This window comes from Choristoneura fumiferana, chromosome 8 (genome assembly GCF_025370935.1).
Source record: "Choristoneura fumiferana chromosome 8, NRCan_CFum_1, whole genome shotgun sequence".
Lineage (NCBI taxonomy): Eukaryota > Metazoa > Arthropoda > Insecta > Lepidoptera > Tortricidae > Choristoneura > Choristoneura fumiferana.
In genome coordinates, this window is record NC_133479.1 from 10479950 (window position 1) to 10504785 (window position 24836).

Here is a 24836-nt window from a genome sequence, read left to right on the forward strand (position 1 = left end):
TTTTCGATCCATTGATTTTTTTGCGAAATATTCAACTTTAAAGTGCAAGTTTTCATTAAAATGAAGCGTCCCCCCCCCTCTAAAATGGCGGGTGGAAAAATTTGAAAAAATTCAGGATGGTAGTTAAGTACATCAAACTTTCGAGGAAAACTATAACGGCTAAGTTTTCTTGAGAATTATTAGTAGTTTTACTCTTGAATAGCAGCCTAAGGTATAAAATATACCTAAACTTGGAAGATTCCGTATAAAATACAAAATCCTTAGAAAAATATTACTTAATTTTTTCGTGAGGGCTACGGAACCCTATTTTGGGCGTGGCCGACACGCTTTTGGCCGGTTTTTTATTTATTTAGTTGCTTAGTAAACATAACACAAGCTTTGCTAAGCTTACTTTGGGACTAGGTCAATTGGTATGAATTGTTCCGTGATATTTATTATTTATTTTTCTCCTTAAATACCTACCTATTCTCTTTATCCAAAAAATACTTAGCATTCCCTTACATCTTTTAAATATGATTTATAAAAAATTCCTTACTTAAAATACGTAAGTATTAACCGAAGAACGTTAAGGAGGTTGTAGGCACAACTGCAGAAATAAGTAGCGAATAATGAAAGACATCTTCAAGTTTTCATACAAATATTCCCAGTTTCCGAGTTAAGTGAACTATAATGGTCCCATTTTCGCCATTTTGGTTATGAAATCCTAAAAATTTTAAATTATGAACGATCGATATGATACACAAGATTGGGCTCGCTCGCCGACGGCTCGGTCACTTCGCTATTCTACCGGCGGTTGGTTGACAGCTACATAATCCGTCAATACAGAACAACACGCCCCTATTATATTTTATCTCCGGCCCTGCAGGGCTACTACGAAACTCGAAACTCGAAGTTCGTGTCGTGCGGTCCCTCTCGCTCTCGTATTAATAGTATAAGTGTCAAGGGGACCGCACGACGCGAATTTCGAGTTTCCAGTTTCGTAGTAGCCCTGCTGGCCCTATACTACGAAGCGCAAAATTCGAACTTCGTATCTTGTCCTCCCGCTGACGCTTATATTATTTAATACGAGAGTGAGAGGGAAGGTACGATACGAACTTCGATTTTCAAATTTCATAGTAGCTGTTTGACTGCCACAGTCTAGCCACGACAGCATGAAATATGCATGCGGCGGTAAGCGACGGTACGAGGCAGGCATGAAGCTACGGCTACGTTGCTACGATTATGGTTACGAGTGCTACGAACGTTGGGTAAGCTTAGTACTGCTACGTTGTTGCTATGAGACTGTAATAGTACATTGTGTCTTAAGGGCGGTAAATAAGTAATTACGAACGAGAGTCTAATAGAAGCCCGAAGTAGAAGACTGAGGGATTTAATGAGTCGATGTTCGTAATTCTAGTACTGCCCGTGCGACATACAATGTTTTTCATCACATTTGCGAGTAAAAATTTTATTTCTAAAAGAAAAAATATAATTGTCCCAAATATTGGCGACACCTTGGGCTGTACTCTTGGCAGCGCCGCCCTCCCCCTCCCCCTCCCGCAGCATGCGCCTGACGTGCGTGTGTATGTGGTCCTGCAGCAGCGCCGCAGCAGCATCAATAAGGGCACTGACTCATTTATTTATTTATTTATTTAAGAAACAAACAGTCATTTACAAAAATTGGCTTAATGTCTATTTCTTATAGAACATTAAATGGTCTACCTACGTTGTTGCCACGTTTAATTTAGGTATGCATTCATGTAAAACACAAAATTATTTTATGTACAGTCACAGAGTACATATGTACAGTTAATAATCATATAAATAATGAAGTACAGTCAGCGATGAAAATATGTGTAAATTTTTCATATTATTTAAATCCCCCCGTACGAGCAGTGCGAAAAATTTAGTTGTTTTTATAATTCTAAGTCGTTCATTAATTGGGAATTATTACGAGTATGTGATTCGATTAAACTGATTTAATATAATTATTTGGAAACTTGAATTTTGTAGGCAGATTGAATAGAAATACATATCTACATACCTATTTTTAACCGATTTAAAAAAACGGAGGTGGTGCTCAAGTAGACGCCTATATATATATATACATATATATTAAAGCCATTAAATATATTTTATTTAATAAAATCCAATGAAATCTGTTATTGGCTGTCAATGATTACACCTAATATCGATTGTCCTACTTTTGCATACAGGGGCATGGCATTGCCAACGCCAAGTCGAGCAAAAATAGTAAAAACTTGTCCTCCTTTCGTAAGTTATGAAATTATAAACCTCTAAAAAAATATACCTCGTTGAGTTTCTTACCGGATTCTTCCCAACAGAGGTTTTTCCGAACCGGTGGTAGATTTTTTTGACGTTCATAAGTGCTTGTTATAGCCTAAATTGAATGAAGTTATTTTAACTTTGACTTTAAATTATATAATAAAGTATACACACATTACGAAATGATTTACGGAAAGAAAATAGTTAACGTTTTATCAACAAAAAATTACAGCATAACTCGATACAAAATGGCAGTTAGCAGGAAAAAGCGAAGGAAACAGATCCCGCGATAAATCTCGACTCCGTACAACATTCCTTAATCATATTGCAGGTAAGTGATTCCTACAAATTGTACTGCACTCGGTAAATAGATTTCTCCGGCTGCAGCGCTGCGCCGGCAATCTAGCTCCGTTCGACTAATTCCCTTCAGAACTCGTTTTCTTTGTTTATTGCCGATAAACAAGCCTGAGACTGTAAGCAACCGTGTTTTTAGGGTTCCGTAGTCAACTAGGAAACCTTATAGTTTAGCCATGTCTGTCCGTCTGTCTGTCTGTCCGTCCACGGCTAAGCTCTGGGGCCGTTAGTACTAGAAAGCTGTAATTTGGCATGAATATACATTCAGTCACGCCAAAAAAGTGCTAAACTAAAAAGCGAAATATTCAATTGAAAGTGCAAATTTTCATTAAAATCGAGCGTCCCCCCCTCTAAAATATAAACTGTTATGTGGAAAAATTTGAATAAATTCTGGATGGTAGTAACTATATCAAATTTACAAGAAAAATAATAACGGCTAAAATTGCTTAAGAATTATTAGTAACTTAAGAGTAAATAGCAGCCTAACGTATAAAATATACCTAAACTTGGAAGATTCCGTTCACAATACGAAAACCTTAGAAAAATATTACTTGATTTTTTCGTAATGGCTACGGAACCCTATCTTGAGCGTCTGCGACAAGCTCTTGGCCGGTTTTTTTAATACTTTAAACTATACCTTGACAAGTTCGTATGTACCTACAAGTCGATTAACAAGAGCTGGCACGAATGGAATGGTCACTTATGTTAGACATTTATCTAGGTAAATCACTGATGCATGACATTTTCATTGTGTGAAGGTATTCAAATAGGTAACACGCAGATACTTTCATTCACTCATTCAATTCATTCGTGCCAGCTTTCGTGAATCGACCTGTAACACTCGGAAAGTAGAACCCCTTTCGCAGGGAGCCTCTACCACAGAATAACTAACAAATAGTACTACCGTATAGTACTGCCTCTACTGCTTTTATAAGATTTATGTTGACTGGGTTCTACCGAGTGTCACGCACAAACTTGTTAAGGTATAGCTGTTTGTGAAAAAATAATTTGTAATATGTTGTGGTAAATATGCAAAATCCCGGGATAAAAGTATTAAAAGTGTTAATCCAGGTTATGAACTATCGGTGTGCCAAATTTCATCCAAATTCATTGCGCTGTTATTGGAAAATTTAGTAAGACACATCCGAACGTCTTCACAAACTTTCTGTTCTCTCGTCTGAACTGATTTAGATAAAGTTTTGTATGGACATTCATAAGTTTATTATTTAAAAAAAGACAGGAGGATTTTCTTTTGAGCGATAAGCTCACCTTTGTACATTTTTTTTACAGCTACGTGTAATTTCATGTGTTTTATGTACAACTAAGTGCTGTACATACATAAATACACGTAGTGCTGTAAGTTATTAGTGTTTGCTTTGCGACGACGGCAGTATTGTTTTGATGAGAAAGAGAGAATTCCACTCGGCCATAGTAAAAGAGAACAAGTAGGTTCACTACGAACAAAAGTACATCGCGCGGCTTAAATGTGTGCGCTCCGGTTGGCGCCGGTGCGTGCGTACCCAAACACCAAACACCAACCGCACGCAAACACTGATAATTTAAGGAGGATTAAATTTTCTTTAGTCAAAACTGCGCTGCCATCGGTGCCGTACGTTTCGACTTTAGCTCGCTCGTCTTGCGCTCGCTTCGCAAGATGATCACCATTTAGGTTCGCGTACTCGTACTTACGTATTTTTTGTATTAGGTATAGTTGTAAATTAGTAGTATATAAGTGTAGTGTGATAGTTTCGTGCAAGGACACATAAAAAAATAATAGATATCTACCTACCTATAAACAATATAGTTAAAGTATTATGTGTACTAAACATGAGTAGTATGTACACAGTCGCCATCACCACTTCGGCGAATTTATAAATAATATTTTTAAATTTAGTATATTATAATAATAGAGCGGCAAAGAATCTTGTTTCTCTAGACACAGATATTAGACAATTTTAAGTTATCTTTCATACTAAAATTATTTGCCGGTAGGTAATTAATTCATCTAAAATAGACATCGACAACCCTAAGCGTCCGTGCCGGAGTAGCAGTTAAGTCCCCTAAAGGATCGGAGTGTGCATACTTGTTCTCTTTTACTATGGCTCGGCGGAGCGTAACTTGGCGCAGGAAGCTCCGCTCGAGACTGATACCGGATAAGCCACTGGGGAAGCGCAAACACACAGACATGCACGTACACTTACGTGCAGGTACTATACGGACGTCGTACGTATAGGTACATAGGGAAAAGGGTAAGCAATATTTTACTCTACTACTCAATACTCAATATTTTATTGCTCTTCCATAATGTATGGTTACAGACTACTTATACTTTACTCCACGTATTTAATACGTAATAAATTATAGCTTTTAACTAAGTACTACATATACCTACCTAAGAGATCTGAGCTGAGCGGCAGACAAGTCGACGGACATGATAATAAGTAGGTTAGGTACACAGTCAAGGGCATATACGTTACCTATACGTTACCAAGACGTCAAAAATATCTATATTATTATCTTTACTAATATCTATACACCTTTGTGCCGTTAAACACAAGTCGTGTAAGGATGTGTAGATATTTATGCTCTCGACTGTAAAACCGCAATCTTAAAACTGGAGGATCACTTAAATGTAGGTATGTCTGTCTGTCCTTATGTTTAAGTATCTATCTTTCTGTTCCAGCCAGTGTGTCATAAATCTGAAGTCTCGCATCGGTTTAAATTCAATCCACTCCCAAATATATTCTTTACATGAGCAAGTAATGAAAAGGCCCCTAAAATATCCACCCTTTTTAAACTGCTACCTACTCGCACAAATCTGCACTCGCTCGAATAAACTGCTTCAGAGATTACTCCATTTTACTTGAGTGACGAAGATTTTGTTAAAATAGCTGGAGACGGATTTGAAATCCAACAGGTGTTGATTGATTTATTTAACAGATTGACGAGATGGCAGCGACTCAGCAAGATTCGAATTACTTAGTTAGTTAATAACTCACTCAAATTTTCATGAGAGATTAAATCGTCTACCCGAGGTTTTCATCGATTTTCGACAAGTTTTGAATCGTATATCTCCTACTTTTGCACTACAGATAGAAAGTCAATAACGGCTATCAGTTGTCCAATCTTTTATCTCGATTTTAGTCTACCTAATTTTTAAATAAATGAATACTTCATATGGTATGTTTTTTTTAAACATTGTCTAAAAAAACACTTATTTCGTATCTCTATTGACGTGAAAGATCTAACATATACAAAATCTAAATATTTGGGTTAGTCTTTGACGTCTCTAAAAACGTGTCGAGGGTTTCCATTTGAAACTAATTAACACAAAAGTTATGGCCAGAAAACCAGTTTTTTGGCCTAAAATTGTTCAACTTTGATGCCAAATATCTCGAGGACAATGGATTTTGAAGTAAATATGGGATACTATATTGCTCAAAGCCGTTGTTGTTAATATAATAAGCTACAAAAAATATTGGAAAACTATGGAATTCAGATCGAAGGTCATTGGGGCATGGGATCCCCTTAACTCGTCGTTCTACGTCAGAAATAGTGGAGTTAGATAAGTGGGTTGGTAAACTCTTAAAGAACAATAAGGTAGGAAAACAACCATTACTTTTTTCAAGATATTTAGTTTATAAGTCGATATACCTACTTCCGCGCTTTGGATAAGCCGTGGTGGCCTAGTGGTTTGACCTATCGCCTCTCAAGCAGAGGGTCGTCGTGGGTTCGAACCCCGGCTCGCACCTCTGAGTTTTTCGAAAATCATGTGCGGAATTACATTTGAAATTTACCACGAGCTTTGCGGTGTTCTGAAAGGAGGCCTGTGCCCAGCAGTGGGACGTATATAGGCTGGGATGATGATGATGATGATACCTACTTCGTAAAAATTTGTATAGGTATACCTATATCCAGTGTCAGCAGAGCCCAGCTCCGAAGCAAAATGTACGCTGCGTGGGGTCATTTAAAATCGGTTATAGACAGACAGATATATAAATATATAGGTAGGTACTTTTTTATTGATTGTGCTATAAGAGCTATCTTCATACAAAATTTCAAGTTTATATGACAACTGGGTGTACCCTATAGATTTTGAAACACCGTTTTAAGGACTGTAAGCACCTGTAAGTATCTTTAATATCTTTTGACTACATCGACTTAGAAGTTTAATTTGTCACTGCTCCGGGGGATAACAGACTTGACACTTGATAATACGATTAATTTTACAGCTTCATAATTTCACGCGTTCCTGAAAAAAGGGTTTTTACAGACGGACGGACGGACTAAAAATACTGATACTAAGTACCTAGCTACAAGGATTGTGTTTTTGCCGACTGAGGTACGCAACCATAAAAACCGCCGTAGTTAAAACTATACAGTAAGTACATATCTTGTCAACATAAAATTAGAAAGAAAAAAGTTATCTTGCAGTAGGTACCAGTTAAGGAAAATTTATGATAATCGGGGATCTTCAAGAAATTGTTTTGTTTTTCATAGATATTTAGTATGAAATAAAAACTTACCGGACCCTCAGCGCGCGAAACTATTAACTCACGCTTGGCCGGTTTTAGCAGGATTAAACTTATACAAAAATTAGTTACTAGTACCTACTGCATTAGGTACCTACTTACTATGGCTGTGGCTTGGCGTTTCGCCGCGAATATTATTTTAATGAAATTTCTCTTGAAACCCACAAAAATATAATGAAGCGGCCGAACGGAGAAAACTTCGTGCCTATCAAAATACTGCCGAACAAAATTGTCGGTGGTTTCAGCGATAAAATGGAACATTCTGCCAAAATCATACCTATACATGAAACGTTTAGGTAACTAACTCATCATCCCAGCCTATATACGTCCCACTGCTGGGCACAGGCCTCCTCTCAGAACAAGAGGGCTTGGGCCATAGTTCCCACGCGGGCCCAGTGCGGATTGGGAACTTCACACGCACCATTGAATTGCTTTGCAGGTTTGTGCAGGTTTCCTCACGATGTTTGCCTTCACCGCAAAGCTCGTGGTAAATATCAAATGTAATTCCGCACATGAATTTCGAAAAACTAAAATAATTAACTAAACTAGGTAATTAACTAAATGTAAATAAACTTTAGCTGCCAGATTTGGTACATTCAAGGATTTTAAACATTTTACTTATCCATCATTGTAATACAAACTAGACTAGTGTACCTATTCCAATACAGAAATGTAAATGCTTAGATAGTTTAATGGGGGAATTTCAATATTTAAGACACCAATCAACATTGTATTGTTTACATTTAGTTAAATACCTATCCAAACCAAGTATACATAGCATTGAAATTTTGATACTTAATCATGAATGCCCTTACTCTTTGTCCACTATACAAGAAAAATTCTGTGAAACGACAAGCTTATCAAGTTGAAATGAGTTAACATTTCACAAATTAAGTACCTAACTTACCTTTTTCATAAATGAATACACATTTGTAGGTAACATGATGACTTCCTCTCTGGCACTGACCGTTATACACTTACATCACTAATACACGGCACTGTGCACTCACTGGCTCTGCTCCCTTTCAATCGGGAATAAGCACGCTGCCTCCAAAACACGACATTATACAAAAAAAAACAACATTCTTTTAAACAACACTAATAATCACACACTCTTTGGCACCGCCCAAGATCAATCTGCAACAAAAGAAAGGAGATAAGTATTACAGTCAAATCAAAGTGGATAAGTTCTATTCAAATAACTACCTACGACCTTTTCTTAGAAATTTCTTCTTATCTACATGATAAATTGTCTGGAAACGTGTGTAGGGGTTCACTAGTTTCATGCCCTTATATAAAGCAAGAAGATTACAGCCATTCGTATCCGCAGCCGCGGTCCCGCGCGACCCTAGGGGGGTGGAAATGGAACCGCGTCGCATTCAACAGGTCCTACTTAGTTCATTAGGCTGAACATCTTTCTTTCGTTACAACTCGAGGCTAAATTCCCTACTACGTACTTACACCGACTAAGGTACTTAAGTATCTTAGATACTCTATCTATTTATATGTATCTAGATTTTTTTATACTACGAGTATAACCCATATTGTTTTAGTTCAATACTGAATAAGTAAATAAGTAAATAAATAAATAATAAGGCACGAACATGCTTAGTTAAGTAATTGTACCTAATACCAAAGAGATAATTAATTAAAAGCTGCGTGAACTTCCATCAATTGGAAAATCGATGTCGATTTTTAGGGTTCCGTAGTCCTACAAGGAACCATTACTTTCCCTAGAAGTAAAATTGGGAGGGTTTTCCTCGGCTATACCCATACCGTTCTGTGGCATAGAGCTATCAAATGAATTATAGTTTTGCTAAGATCATCATAAAATTCGATATGGTCCGTTTTACCTATTTCCAATGGTCTGTTTATCTAAGGTTTATCTTGAAAATTGTATGAGTGTCAACGTAGCATGGGCTGACCATATCTACTTTTAGGTATCTTCATACCTATATAGTGAACAGTTTTTGCCTGCAATTTCGTACGCGAAAGTAGTAAAATTATTAATAACTAGCGACCCGTCCCAGCTGCGCACGATAACAAACTGCGTACTGCGTACAATAAAAAACGACCAAGTGCGAGTCGGACTCCCGCACGCAGGGTTCCGTACCTATACAAGATTAGACATTAGCAAAAATCGTAAAAAAAAACACGTTTGCCGTACTGGAGCCCCCCTTAAATATTTATTATATTTTAATTTAATTATTTATTTTTAAAGTGAATGAATATACAAACAAAATATTTTGTGAATATTTCTAGCAACTACCTGTTGCCGTAAAGAGAACCCCTTAAACATTTATTTTGTTCTGTTTTTAGTATTTGTTGTTATAACGGCAATAGAAATACATCATCTGTGAAAGTTTCAACTGTCTAGCTATCACGATTCATGAGATACCTAGGTACTGCCTAGTGACAGACAGACAGACGGACAGTGGAGTCTTAGAGTAATAGGGTCCCGTTTTCATTACCCTTTGGGCACAGAACTCAAAAAAGGTCTCTAATCGAGGGGCACTTCACACACATTTTCAGCTCCAATTCCCAAAAACAACACCCGACCAGCGCGAAGCCGGGGCGCTTCAACGTAGAGTAAATGCATTTTTTGGTTCGATTGATATTTTTAAATGCATAATATCTTTTGAATGGAATGTCCGATTTGAATAATTCAAAGAGTAACCTATTGAACTGTCTTCAATATGAAATTATTTATTTGGATAAGGATTAATACAAAGGTATAGATAACATGGTCTGATTTTAGTGGGCATTTCAGACAACTTTTAAAATATAAAAAAGTAGTGTAGTGACATAACTACAATAGTTGGACATATGGTGTCGCGAAATTTTTTGTAGATATTGATATATTCTTTTATTGTAGAACCGTGGCATGCTCGATATTTTTATGGTACGGTTTTAAGGTGTATTAAATATGATTTTAATCTAAACTTTGTTTTCACGCCCGTAATAACAGACTTTGAAAGCCATACTTAAAAACCTCACGCAACAGTGCGCCATCTAGTGAGACAAAAAACGATAGCCCTCATTGGTAATACAGTGTGAACTTTTTCCCTCCGGTAGGTGCGTTCTGAATTTATTACGGGCGTGAAAACAAAGTTTAGATTAAAATCATATTTAATACACCTTAAAACCGTACCATAAAAATATCGAGCATGCCACGGTGTTGCATAGTCCCCGTTTTGTTCGGAAAAAAGGGAGGACAAAGGTTTCTGAAAGACAAAACTGTCTCAAAACACAGACATTCGTTGCCCCGGAACGCATATTTGCCATAATTAATTTCAGGTAATGCAAAATATTCGCAAAATTATTCTAATTATAAGTAAACCAGCGTAGCTCATTCAAAAACTATGAGATTTGACATTTCGGAGACCTCACGCTACACTAGCGCCTCTAGCGGCGAATTCATACGCGATAGCCCTCATTCTAGTACCTAATAATTATTTTAATTTTAAGTAAGTAGGTTTAGCTACTTGCATAATTAAATGTAAAAAATACTGACCAACTCACTTATTAACGTCCAACCCAAACCATGGATCTAGAAACCTGAACTTATACTTGGACTTCGAAATTCCCTCTTTTTATGGAGACAAGAACGTGGATGTATTTTATATAATCATGGGATGAGAATTCTGCGATTTAGAAGAAGCCATTGGCATAAGCTAGCTAGCATAACCTGAAACTGATTTATAAGAGTATCCAATTTATTTTCTTCCATCTACATTTTTCTCGCTGTCGTGAGGTGAAAAATTGTATGTTTCGCTCGGCTGTAAAGTTGTTTAGCATCTCGTGCCTTTGAAACCCTCGACTACGCTTAGGATTCTTCTTTTAAACCTGTCGCTTCGCTCGTGCGTGGTTCAATCCTAGAATCCTTCGCTTGCTCGGCTTTCAATATAAGCACTCGTGCCAAACAGTTACTTTCCAGCCTTGCATAACAAATAACTATTATTATGCATAGTCCAACTGGTTTTAAAATAGTTTTCAATTTTTAAACTGTTGGCTAAATATGCAAACATTTAAAGCGTCACTTCAAAAAAAGAAAAGTATTAAACGGCGAAAAATTTTTTTTTGCCTGGCCCTGTCCACTAGTCGAGTGTACGTTTTTAAAAAGTAAAATTGAAATTTTGAACAGAACATTGTTTTTCCTCAAATTCAAAGTGAAAAATAGAGTGTTTAACGCGACTAACGCGAGACTATAATATAAACAACCATAATGCCACTCGAAATATACCTAGCTGGCTAGACATCTCGTGTAATTATGGCTTGTTTTAGTCCATTGTTGAACAATCTACTATTGTTGTTTGTTTCCCTTTATCAATAAATAAATGAAAATACATACAAGGCCAAAATCAATCAAAAACCTATCTACTTTGCCGCTTTAAATCCAACTGAGGCAGATAGGGTAAATATTTTGGCAGGCACTGAGTGCGATATTAAATCACGGGGTAAGTCGATTACCGACGGCGACGGCTATCTTGGGCAGCAGCCCGCCTTGCGCTGGATTACTCTGGATAAATTGGACTTTCTCTACTTAATTGGATCCCAAAATTAAAAAAAAACTAGGTATCTTTGTCATAACATCATCACCAAAAATTACTGGCACTTGAGGTATCCCATCTTAGGCCTCTAGGTTGGCAACGCATCTGCAATCCCCCTGGTGTTGCAGGTGTCTATGGGCGGTGGTGATCTCTTACCATCAGGAGACCCACTTGCTCGTTCGCCATCCAATAGAATAAAAAAAAAAAAAAGGTTTCCGCACGATGTTTTCCTTTACCGTAACGTAAAGCTTGTGGCAAGTAAATTTCAAATAAAATTTCGCACATGAATTTCGAAGAACTCAGAGCTGCGGGCCCGGATTTGAACCAACGATCCTCTGCTTGAGACCACTAGGCCACCACGGTTCATAGGTACGTAACATATAGGTACCATCATAACGTTATACTTGCAGTGAAGGAAGATAAGCATTAATGTGTTGACTTTGTATTTAAATTATCTTCGTAATGAATATAATAGGTATTGAAAATACAAACTGAAATAAAGATGCACAGAAAAAACAGAAAAATAAGACCATCACTGGGAATCGAACCCAGGTCCTCGGTAATCCGTACCGCGTGCTATACCGCTACACCACTGATGGTCAACGGTACCGACGCGAATTTCCCCTATGCACCTCATATCTCAGCTTGTTTGTTTCTTACTTAGTCACTTTAGCAGTGACGCTAGCGACATCTATGCCGTAGCCCTCATCGAGAAACTTTTTTCGGCACTCCATTGGAACTAACCACTCACCCGGACAAGAGATATCGTTACTAAGCAATCAAATTAAGATTTCAGTTTGTATTTTCAATTTAGGTTTTACGGGATGACCGTAAAAGTAAAAATTTGGAATTGAAATAAAAAATACAAAAAGATTCCAAAAAAAAAACAATCTTAATAATAGGTATTGTTTAGAAATAGTTACATAGATAGAAGAAACTGTGGTAGAACCTTTTCACAGTGTAAATTTCACAATGATCGTTATGTGATCGTTATATATTTGTCTACGCCGGAAAAGTGCCATGGGTGTAGAACAGTAATTAAGAATCATTTAAAAGATAATTAAAAGACAGCATAATGTAACATATTTTTATTATAATTACCAATTTCGTCAAAAATTTCAATGATCACAAACCAGAAGGAAACTTAATTAATTAAAAATTGATGCATTACTAACTTATCTTTTAATCAGAGATTATGAATGCCACGGTGGAAAAATTTGCAGTTAACTACAGTTTAATTGTCTGACATACTACGCCCTGCGCAAGTAGTTGTATAAATTCAAAAGAAATAACAATCACGGGAAAATCCACTAAATCTCTATTTGTTTAAAATCCAGCCATTCAATTAATTTCATTTTTGCATTCTGCTGTTAATAAGACGCTATTTTGCAATACTGAGTCAACTCACTGTCATTTTTAACAGATTTCGAAAAAGGAGGAGGATTCGGAAAGGATTCTATCTTCCAATGTTTTTTTTTGCAATACAAAGTTGACTGTTAAAATTCTTTTTTTTAAAGGGTTGACATTGTATTGCAGAATTAACCAGGGTTAACACACAATTGGGTCCACGCCACGTCTAAGCAATGTTTTGAGTTAAAGCGGTTTGAAAGTTAAGTCATCTCATCACATACAATTACTATGGTTAACATTTATTTAACAGTAAAAAAAAATAATATACTGTTTTCAGATTATTTATTTCATAGTACTTTGCGAGCTCTACATTTTGAGAATAAAATCTCAATTTTAAAGGTCACTATGTATGTTATTTCCGTGAACCCTTCAAATGATATTCAGAAATTGGAATTCTCTTACCTAGCTTTTAAATTAACAATAATACATATTACATACTATTAATCATATCACAATACATACCAACTATAGAACTAAAGGTCTTTACTTTCTAGTTTTAAGTGTTACAAGTGGAACCCATTACAAAATCAAACCAAATATTCTATTAAAAAAATGTTCTAGTCTAAAGGAACAATAACAGATTCACTTCTACAATGGAATATTATCCCTGAAAACATTTGTTTATTGTTCATTCCAATATGTAGGAATACAGCCAAGATCTACATAACCATCCGAATATGCAGCAATGCAACTACCCTGTACTCCTTTGTACAAAAAATTGGACTTTACTCACGGAAGCCATATTTATAATAGTATTTTATGCAACTGTATCGTAATAGGGGTCCTTAAAACACGAGTGTGGGTTTATGAAAAGAGGCGTAACCGAGTTTCATAATAGGGTCACATTAGTGTTTTAAGGCCTAATTACGTACAGTTGCATACAATATTTTATCTATCTCCATATATTTAATCCGCTATCATGTGTTCAAGAGCCATTGAGAAATGACCTGCATTAACGAGAACTAGGTAGGTATGTCTGCCCCACGAGCTGCGCCCGCGACGACCTGCTGCTGCACGTGGTCGCGCCCCACTGTGTTGTAATGATGTATGTAATCTCGTAATGACCATTACGATACAGCCGTGTTCATAATAGAATCCAATGTCGTAATGCTGGTCATTACCTATGGTTTTTGAACGCATAATTGAGGATTTACTATATGGGTGTACATAAACACAATAACTAACATGCTCTTGACTTGTTTATCTCTGATACTACATGGAATGAAGTATAGTCAGTTCCACGCAATGTTTGACAATTACTCGAACAGTATTGATTTTTTACAGAAGAAAAAAAATTGAGTTGAAAAATTACTTACATGTGGAGTTCACAAAAATGTAAATTACTTACACTAAAATAACTATCTTTAATAATTAAAATGCAGAAAACGATAATTTTAAATCAGTGGGGTAAGATTAATGTAGGTCATCGGTCCGGTTATTTATGTTTTCATTGACATTATAAGATCCTACAAAGAAACAGAAATTTCTAGTTCAGGTGTCTCTTTTCAATTACATATAATAATATACAGAGACACTTTTTTAAGGATTATCTATTTATTACTGATTTGACAAAGAGAGGATTTTTTTTAGTTTCGCAGATAATCATTAGTTATGAGCATTGTTACAACTGCAATCGTTTGGTTACTCTGGTTCACCATTAAGAAATTTAACGTTAAACTAATTATTGTTGCATAAACCAGTCTTAGTGACATCAGAATGAGTTCACTGCAATGCCGAGTGGTTGTGGCTAGTATGCAACAGGGCATGCCCATGCATTGGAACAATGGTGCATGGCAAGCATACTTGCTCACTTTTCCCCACAACCATTCAGCACCACATGCAGTCAGGTCTCTAGTCAGCTATAGATACACATGTTTGTAAAATATCCCAAATTTAATGAAATTATCATTCATCTTTTTGTAATAATTTTATATGCCAGTCAGCTTCACTAACTCAACCTGTGTCAGTAAAGTAATATTATAATTAATCTTATTCTAAATGCTGGTTATTTTGGAGCCTATAGTCTACAGTACATACAAGGAAGAAGAAAATGTTAATATATTATAATTTTATCATTAATAATAAAAGTGAATGTTTCAAAACTCAAGCACAAAATAAGTAATAGTTTAAAAATAATGTTGAAGTATGGCACAATAGTGACCTTTTCACCTGATAACAAGCACAAATGAGGAGTGCCTTTTCAAAAGGGCTTATTTCCATTTTCTGCTTAAAACAGAATAATACAAATATTCTTTGAGATTAAAATTCTAAAATGTTCTAGTTGTCTTTTAAAAAGGTTTAAATTAGGCTCTATTGATCCGAACCTTGAAAAGGTTTTTGTCAATTGCCAAAAGTGGCTCCGAAGCCGTAACGTTTCGTGTGCTCTGCCTACCCCATTTGGCAATACAGGCGTGATGTTTGTGTGTGTGAATTACAGCTTTTTGTAGACTTCGAAATTTGAAGCTGACTACTAAAAAATAAACAGGTAAAGGATCATTTTTTTTTATCAAAAAATAGAACAGACTACAAAAAACCATGAAAATAATTTTCTACCAATCTGAAGTCGGTGCCTCAGTGGACCTATAATCGTCTACCTCACCTACAACTATACGAGTATATTGGGCTTCAATCACTCCTGCTGGCTTGTGCTGAGGCACCAACTTCAGACTGGTAGAAATTTTTTTTCATGGTTTTTTGTAGTTGGTTCTATTTTTTGGTAAAAATTTTTTTTTCACGTTTTTCAGTGTAGAAGATCTAAAATACAATAGTTTAATGTCAACTGCTCGTCCCTTTTACGAAAAATTGCTTTCTCCGATGCTGACGTTCATTATTGGGGTTTCCTGGTGCTTCATCACATCACCCGTTCTATTTTACCATATGAATTATGATGAGCTTAAATTGCATAGCAACTGCATTAAAGTAATTGAAATTCAACCCGTGAAGTACTTGTTATTAAGTAGTCGCTCCATTGGTTAAATTTGGTCTACATCATCAGTTCCACTTCACCAAACGTTGATTTTCAAGAACAAATGCACAAGTTACTCCCAAATATATCGAAATTACCATAGGCAAGAGTTCCCTCGATTTCCCTAGGATCCAATCATTAGATCCTGATTTGGTGCTAATGGGACCTAATTGAAAGCATTCCTAGACAAACACAAAAAAATGTTTTCAAATCGGTTCATAAATGACGGAGATCTTAGGTAACAAACATAAAAAAATACAACCAAATTGATAACCTCCTCCTTTTTTTGAAGTTGGTTAAAAAATGCATTAGAAACGTGTTGTTCATTGGAAGAATTTGCTGATAATTTTTTTTTTATTTATGCTTGACACCAAAATTGCTTTTAGATTTAACAATGATTGCTATAATATCAAAACCATTAGCCAGCAAAGCAATATAATATTCTTAAAATTGAATGAAGGGTAATAGAAATAAATAGTAAGTTATTTGAAATTGGCTTAATTAAAACCTAATGAAATTGTTATGCCACAACAAAACGGCTTAATTCCAAAAGTTCAGATGAAAAGAGCTTAACTCTGAAAATGTATGGATATTTACGTAAATATTTAGGCAGATAAAGCAATACCAGTGCCATAGCTTTTATATCAATACTTAATTTTATACAATATCGAAAATAAAGTAATAATATTGAAATGGAAACCGTGGATTTATGTTTTCCTCAATTTCCAAAAATATTTTCAAAGTGGAAATAAGCCCTTTTGAAAAGACACTCCTCAAAATTAGTGAAGCTAATATAGCAAGTAAATACACAAACAATTTTGAGTTTTAATTTTCAATCAATAGATCAAGTATCCTGAACTAACAAGATGTAATAAACAGAAAAAAACATTTTGATTTGAAATAAGTGCAATACAATTGAATTTAAAAATTAAACTTTAATTAAAAGCAAGTTTTGTCAGATTTCACTAAAACAAATGAGCAAAGCAAGCAGAAGTTTTGTGAGAAACTCATTTTCCATGTTTAGCAATTAAAATCTTAAACCAATAAAAAAGAGGAATGAATGGTATGAAATGACTGAAGTGTTCTTTTTAATTTATTTTGCTAACCTACTTACTCAACTCAATAATAAAAAGACATTTTTTTTTGCAAATAATGATTTATTACACCATTTTAGTTTGTGTGAAAACTGACAAGACTTGATGGCTCTAAATAAAAAGAAATCCCAGTGATTCATATAACATCATAACATCAGTGCCAAGCGCAACAAATCTTTATGAACCCTGCACCTTCATGTTGAAGTAAATCCAGACTAATGAAATTAATATGCAAAATAATAAAGTGAGTTACTTCAACAGCAACACTGACAAATTGCTAACAATTCCAGTATTAACATCAGTGGATACAGGGATCACCACATGCCATTCCACATTCTTTTGGTACAAATTATACTAACAATCAAGATACAACATCTTACACGACTTTAAAACACACACAGCTTGTCTTTTTGGTAGAGCAATGTTTCACCATTCCGCATCGCCATTAGCTTTTTGAAAGACATAATCTTTTCCTGCCAAGTTCATTATCCCATCTTTTAGGTAAAACTTCCACTTGTTGCGACTGCGAGTGATCTTATCATACTGGCAAACAACAACATTATCTGTGTCGAACATGTCCCCAGGTTCTTCCTCAGAGACATCATCACCAGAATTAAGCGGTTCCTCCTCAGCACCCCCACTATCATCACGCTCCTCTTCTTCTTCCTCTGCAGGTTCCTCCCCAGACTCTTCGTCATCATCATCATCTCCCCCTCCATCTTCAGATCCCTCAGCCACATTAGATCCTTCATCATCAGATGAATCGAGCGCACCATCAAGAGAGAATGGGGCAGGACCACTACGACCTCCCCCTCCACCATCAAACTCATTCTGTTGACCAGCTAGTGCTGAATTTATATGTTGTTGTAGGAGGGTAGCAGCTAGTGGTTGAGGTAAACTTATTGTAGCATTTATAATAGGGCCAGTAAGCACTTGATGAAGCTTGTTACCATTGAGTGCTGAAGCCGGAATCTGAATGGTGAATGAGCGAGACTGTGATCCAGGAACGCCTGGCTGAGCAGGCAGAGTCAGCTGGACAGGTACTTTGTTGTTGGGGTCTAATATGTGTGGATGTGTGCCAGCCAGGTTGGGTCCGGGCAGACCATGCTCAGCTGCTGTGCTTTGTTGGCTCGAGCTCTGATGTGCCATGTGTGCGTCTGGAATTCTTTTAGGCATAGAGGTATTACCATTAGTCTTTTGGAAGTGTTGCAAAACAGGTGGCGGTGGCATCGAAGGCTCTGGTTTTGGCGGATCCATAGCGCCACTATCGTTTAGTTTTGTTTTCCATAACTGTTTTAACTCCTGCAATACTTGTTCGTCCACTCCATCATCCAAGAAGCAGTCGCGCACTCCAGCTATGACGTCGTCCACTACGGTAGTGTAAAGTTTTTGTACAGAGCCTTGACTCATCGTCATCTTGAATTTTAAACTGCTACGCAGCAACAATATGCATCAATGACTTCGATGTGATTGTATGAAGCGTTTCGAATGGAATACAAATAGTCCAAGTAGACGGCTAGGCTAAAAGTGCGCATCAACTTTCGTATTCACATCTCAATGTCACGACACGACAATCTACACAGCCATTATGACGGAACGATTACAAATCCACTACTAGGTAGTCTAATGAGTGCTAAATTCTCACAATCACAAACACTATTACTCGATTACTTTTAAGTCCACTCCATTTTATTACGATTTGATGAAAATATTAACACCAAATTTGACAATTTATGACTAAACATAACCTACAAATGAAAAGCAAAGCTGAATAAGCCAGATTACGAAAATTGTCTTTGGTTGCTAGCAGTAGCAGGCCATTGAAATTGCACGATTCGCGAGAGCGCATGCGCGGTGACAGCGCCCTCGGTGAACACTGAGTGAACTTCAATTAATTTGTTCACCGCATTTTATATTGAAACTAGCTTAAGCCCGCGACTTCGTCTGCGCGGATCTAGGTTATCGCGCGGTGGCGCCCTCTACCGGAATAAAAGGTATCCTATGTTGATCCTTGGGGTTCAAAATACCTATATACCAAATTTCATCAAAATCGGTTCAGTGGTTTCGACGTGAAAGCGTAACAGACAGACAGACAGACAGACAGAGTTACTTTCGCATTTATAATATTAGTAAGGAAGTAAGGATGTAGATCTAAATAGCTTTAGCCATTATTTTTCACTGTAGTAAAAAACTAGTATTTATGTAAAAATGCTATTTTAACAATTATGTGTAAATCAATTAAAAATTTTATGTTGCCACCTGAGAAAAAACAATAATTAAGTAATTATATTTTTTTCATCACACTTGCTCGTCAATAATGTTATTCCATGCCTGTATAATAAAGGACAATGGCCTCAATTGATCCCACGGGAATTATGGATTTACGTATAGTTTTCCTGCCCAAGGGAGTTATGACTTTAGTTTTAAAAAGTTAGTAGGTCCGTCATTTCAGCAGGGCTACTACGAAACTCTAAACTCGAAGTTCGTGTAGTGCGGTCCCTCTGACACTTATACTATTTAATACGAGAGCAAGAGGGACGGTACGATACGAACTTCGAGTTTCCGAGTTTCGTAGTAGCCCTAAAGCGTAAGTCAGCCAACGTTTTATTTACATCTTTAAAATTTAGCTATAACCTAATTTTACATCATAAAATTTTGCCACGCTTCATGAAACTTCGTTATTTTTATATTTTAAATTTATATCAAATTGTTTTGCAATCATTTTAGTAAATATTTTTTGAGCATGTTGGAATAATCAGCAGGGCTACTACGAAACTGGAAGTTCGTATCATACCGTCCCTCTCGCTCTCGTATTAAATAGTGGAACCGCATGACACGAACTTCGAGTTTCGAGTTTCGTAGTAGCCCTGCAGCTGGCCGTAAGACCATTCGAATTCTAAACTAAACACGGTTCTTAGTATTATCTATGGTAGACGACTCTAAAAAAGTGACAATCAGGGGGACTACCACAAAATTGAAAAATCGAAGTTCATAATCGTTTTCCTGACGCTTATATTATTTAATACGAGAGTGAGAGGGACGGTACGTTACGAACTTCGATTTTCAAATTTTGTAGTAGCCCCTTGCATTGGCGAGTAGCCATAAGTATTTTATTCAGTTGTTTTCTTAGCATCTTGCTTTTGTTGAGCTGTGAAGTGTTAGGACACACAATAATTATTTTTTTTGCATTTTTTTCCTCGCAATGTGATGAAAATCATTGTGTATATAACGGGCCGTAATGGGATTAAAACTCGAGTCATTAGGCCAGTGATTCCCAAAGTGGTCCAGGTGGACCCCCAGGGGTCCACGGGAGACTTGCTGGGGGTCTACGTAGGCGTGAACAAAAAATGGGGGTCCATAAGATGTTAGGGGGGGTCCACGAAAATTTATCTGCTTTTGATAGTAAAGAGCCAAAATGTAAGCATAGTTTTTATAAGGGCCTACCTACATTTGTTTTAAGTACCTAACTAAGCAGATAATATTTTAATAGGGCAAGCGACTAGACAGAACTCAGAAGCGACACAATTTTTATTTTTTGGTGACTAAGAGTGTGGTAGAAATGTAGCAGCAGGGGGTCCACCGAAACCAGTAAAATTTTGAAAGTGGTCCACGAGAAAAAATAAGTTTGGGAACTACTGCATTAGGCGGAGGGCTTCTAATAGACCCTCGTTAGTAATCCCCTTCTTACGCCCCTTAATGCACAATGTACTATTGTCTTTGGATATTGTTTTCCTTCGTTCATTTGTGTTTCTAGGAAGTGTAACAGGATGCGGTTATGCATTAAACTGTAATGTGTCGACTCGAAATGAATGATAAGTAATGGATAATCAGTGCCCATTGAGGGCTATCGTATTTTGTCTTTCTAGATGACGCCACTGTTACGTGAGGTTTTAAGTGTAGCTTTCTAAGTCGGTTCATACGGGCGTGAAAACAAAGTTTAGATTAATATTACACCTTAAAACCGTACCATAAAAATATCGAGCCACAACAGTGTTGCGTAGTCCCATTTTGTTCGTAAAAAAAGGGAGGACAAAAGTTTCCGAAAGACAAAACTGTCTCAAAACACAGACAATCATTGTCCCGTAACGCATAAATGCCATAATTAATTTTAGGTAATGCGAAATATTCACAAAATATTCTAATTATAAATAAACCCGCGCAGCTCACCCAAAATCTATGAGATTTTACATTTCGGAGACCTCACGCTACACTAGCGCCTCTAGCGGCGAATTCATACGCGATAGCCCTCATTGCATAACAGATTACAAGCAAATAGTATAAGTGAATTTCATACAAAATCGCTAATACTATTAGATTAGCTTGTTATTTGTTATGCAGCTGGGCCCTGATAATTTGTGCCCTCATGGAAAAATTGTCGTAGGTAGTACACTGCGGGTTGACAAATACGCTGAGTAGTTGTACGTATTTATTACTTACTGAAGTAGTATAAAATAATTCATGAAACAGCTTTTTATTTAAGAGAAGGAAGTATTTTTTTTACAGTGGTCGTATGTTTATTCAACAGTATAAAAGTTACTAAATTTGGTCGGTCTTTGAATGTCGTCATACCTACCAAGTCGTATTACTTAATTACACAGACTAATAAGAGATACTACGCTTGATTATTCGTCGCTGCTTGCCACTACATGAAACAACCGAACCTTTTGCTATACTAGCTTTTGCCCGCGACTGCCCTCGCGCATAGTAGGAATGTAAATAGCTTACACCTTTTTGGATCCCACAGGAACCATAACTACATTATTTCGGGGTAAAAGGTACCTATTATGTTAATCCAGGGTATACAATTACAATATATGCCCATGCAAATCCGTTCTGAAGTTTTTGCGTACCTAATAGTAACAGACATTCATCCATCCATCCATGCATCCATCCATACAAGCTGTCTCTTTTATAATATTATATAAATATAAATACAAGCTGTTGCTCGCGACTCCGTCCGCGTAAAAGTATGAAAAATAGTTTACGTTCTATATTCTCAGACCTACTGAATATACAGAAAAAATTTAATAAAAATCGGTCAAGCCGTTTCGGAGGAGTTTTATTACAATCACTGTGACACGAGAATTTTATATATTAGATATATATCTATATATGTGTGGAATTAGTGGGAAGTGGGATGGGATGCACGGACGAGGTACACGTTCGACTCCCAGCTATATAGTGCGACCACGAAAACTTTGTTGTTTCATTTTATTAACATTACTTTCTTGTAGATTATTAGGTATTTACATTAAATGCTTCCGCTGGCCGACCATTTTATTAGACCTAAGCGTCCTAAGCTCACTAGACTTCCATACAAAACACATGAGAATATGTTTCATATTTATGTGGTGGTAAGTAGTTTCGCGGTGAAGTTACCTACTATGTATTTGCCGCGATCGATAAGCTCCAGAAAGCTACCCGCCCCACCTGACTGGTCAATCCTGACCGTTTCCCTTATATTGGCACTAAAGTTCAAGACCTACGTTACTTGTAGTTATAACTCGTTATTCGCCAATACCGAGTTCATACTTTATGACGATCACTAACTTCCAATACCAAGTTTATTTGAAATCTCATTGGAACCTCTCATTTACATCAACACTTAGGTACTTAGTAGCTTATGGAGAGCAGGGTGTGGCCCGTAATTACTAGTTTTGTAAGTTGCTAGTGTTATCTATAATATATCCCATCAATACATAAATGTGAAATGAGAGCGAGTACCTTCTGTACAGAAATAATGTAATTTAAAAATTATAATAAAATGATAAAAGTGTACTAGTTTCTGATTTATTCCTTTGTATTCACCCAACTACCCATCTGGATGCCAAATTTGAACTTTCTAGGTCATCTGGAACTGGGTTAGAATTTTGATCTATAGGTGAGTGATAAAAATGAAGATTTTTGGTTGTTGGTATCTAAATAACCGTTTGAGGTGTGTTTATGAAATTTGGAGCACATATCCATCTCGCAAGTCTCAACAAATAAGCCAAATTTGACATGTTTATGTGAAATAGCTTTTGAGTTACTTATGAGTGGGTTGAAAGTGGCTCCAAATGGTTCGGGTAAAATTACACACGGTGCTGCTCGCCAGTTATGTTAGCTTGAACTTAGCTTGACACGCTACCGCGTGTCTAGGTTATACAACTGAGATGACTACATGGGTATTTATGCCATGTAGACAGAAACTACAGGCCCTAGAAACTATTCGCGCTCTGCTCTGCACTATGCCCTATTATTTAAGCATTTACAATCAGCCGAAGTGAGCAGGGAAGGGAAGATAAATGTGAATCACGATACTTCTCATGCCACTGCCGCTGCCACTCGCGCTGCGCTGATGAGGGCTTACTCCGAAATTCGAAAATCGAAGTTTGTATCGTACCTAACGTTTCTCTCACTCTCGTATTAAATAGTATAAACGTTAGCGGGACGACACGATACTAAGTTCGAATTTTGCACTTTTGCCTACCCAAGGAAGACCAAAAACTCTCAGGGGAAAAACTCGTGTATAAGCGAATTTTGGCATAGGGAATGGTGTTGTAAACCATAAACTAAAAGTACTCATGGGTGGGGTGAAGCTAAAGGGTGGAGGGGGTGTAAAGGTCCTTTTTTTAGTTTTTCGTAAATAACTCGTAAACGGTGGCCCATAGCAAAAAATGTTCTGGAACAACATAAGTAATCTGGATAAAATTATCTACAAAAAAGATTCTAAATTTTTTTTCTCTGTGATCAATATTTCATGACATATGGAGGGTAGAAGATGGACAATAAAAAACACTTACATTTGTTTAAGTATGGCATGGCGTATATTCCTAAAATAAAATTCCTAATTATCTTATAAATCTAAAATATCGTCATCATCATCATCATCCTCATCAATTATAATAACTCTACATAATATTGAATGTTATAGTTATGCATAAATTTATACTGACTAACACAAAATGCTTTAATTTTTTCAAGTATGAAAATGTGTTTATTATTTTATTGCCCATCTTCTTCCCTCCATATCTTATGAAATATTTCATAAAAATCTCTAAAATAAAAATCATAAAAATCTCAGAAAAATAAATATATAGAATCTTATTTGTAGAGAATTATAAATGTAGATTGATTGTGTCTTAGAACATTTTTAGCTTTAGGCCAGCGTTTACGAGTTATTTACGAAAAACTAAAAAAGGCACCTTTACACCCCCCTCCACCCGTTAGCTTCTCCTCCAACCCCAACCATCAGTACTTTTAGTAGGTACCTATATGGTTTAAAACACCATTCCCTACAACTATGAAAAAATTCGCTTAGGTATACCTACACGAATTTTTTCCCGTACTATTTTTCCTTCGTTGGGTAGCCTATATTATTTAATATGAAAGTGATAGGGATGGTACGATACGAACTTCGATTTTCGAATTTCGTAGTAGCCCCCGGTTAACTAAGCCTAACATAACTAAAAATATACTAGATAATACTTACACTTTTCGTGTGGCGTGAACAGTCATCAAATGAACATTCATAGCGAGAAAGTTTTGCAAAATAGGTACTCTTTGTTTATGATAAAACTGTACATTATAAATTGTAAGATGTAGTTCAAGTGCTGCATTTTTAGTCATATTGCCAGGTAGGCATTTTACTTCTTAGACAATATAATGTTCACGTAGAAACGTCTAA

At 36.4% G+C, this 24836-nt stretch overlaps 2 protein-coding genes across 9 annotated transcripts in view; both read right to left on the reverse strand.

The window, feature by feature from the left end:
• Nucleotides 1-24836, reverse strand: part of Fife (regulating synaptic membrane exocytosis protein fife) — a 172833-nt gene that overhangs the window by 63023 nt on the left and 84974 nt on the right. For all 8 annotated transcript variants that reach the window (XM_074091157.1, XM_074091158.1, XM_074091153.1 and 5 more), the window contains exon 3: nucleotides 8059-8288. In XM_074091157.1, the coding sequence (XP_073947258.1) occupies nucleotides 8059-8094 (36 nt within the window). In that variant the 5' untranslated portion in view covers nucleotides 8095-8288. The remainder of the gene's footprint in view (nucleotides 1-8058; nucleotides 8289-24836) is intronic.
• Nucleotides 12775-19310, reverse strand: TfIIA-L (transcription factor IIA L). The gene has a single exon (XM_074091148.1). It carries the CDS (start codon nucleotides 18584-18586, stop codon nucleotides 17597-17599), a length of 990 nt encoding a protein of 329 aa, XP_073947249.1. The 5' UTR covers nucleotides 18587-19310; the 3' UTR covers nucleotides 12775-17596.

What these genes read in the sequence shown, in the direction of transcription:
- TfIIA-L (XM_074091148.1), bottom strand. Translation starts at nt 18,586, where the DNA reads ATGACGATGAGTCAAGGCTCTGTACAAAAACTTTACACTACCGTAGTG.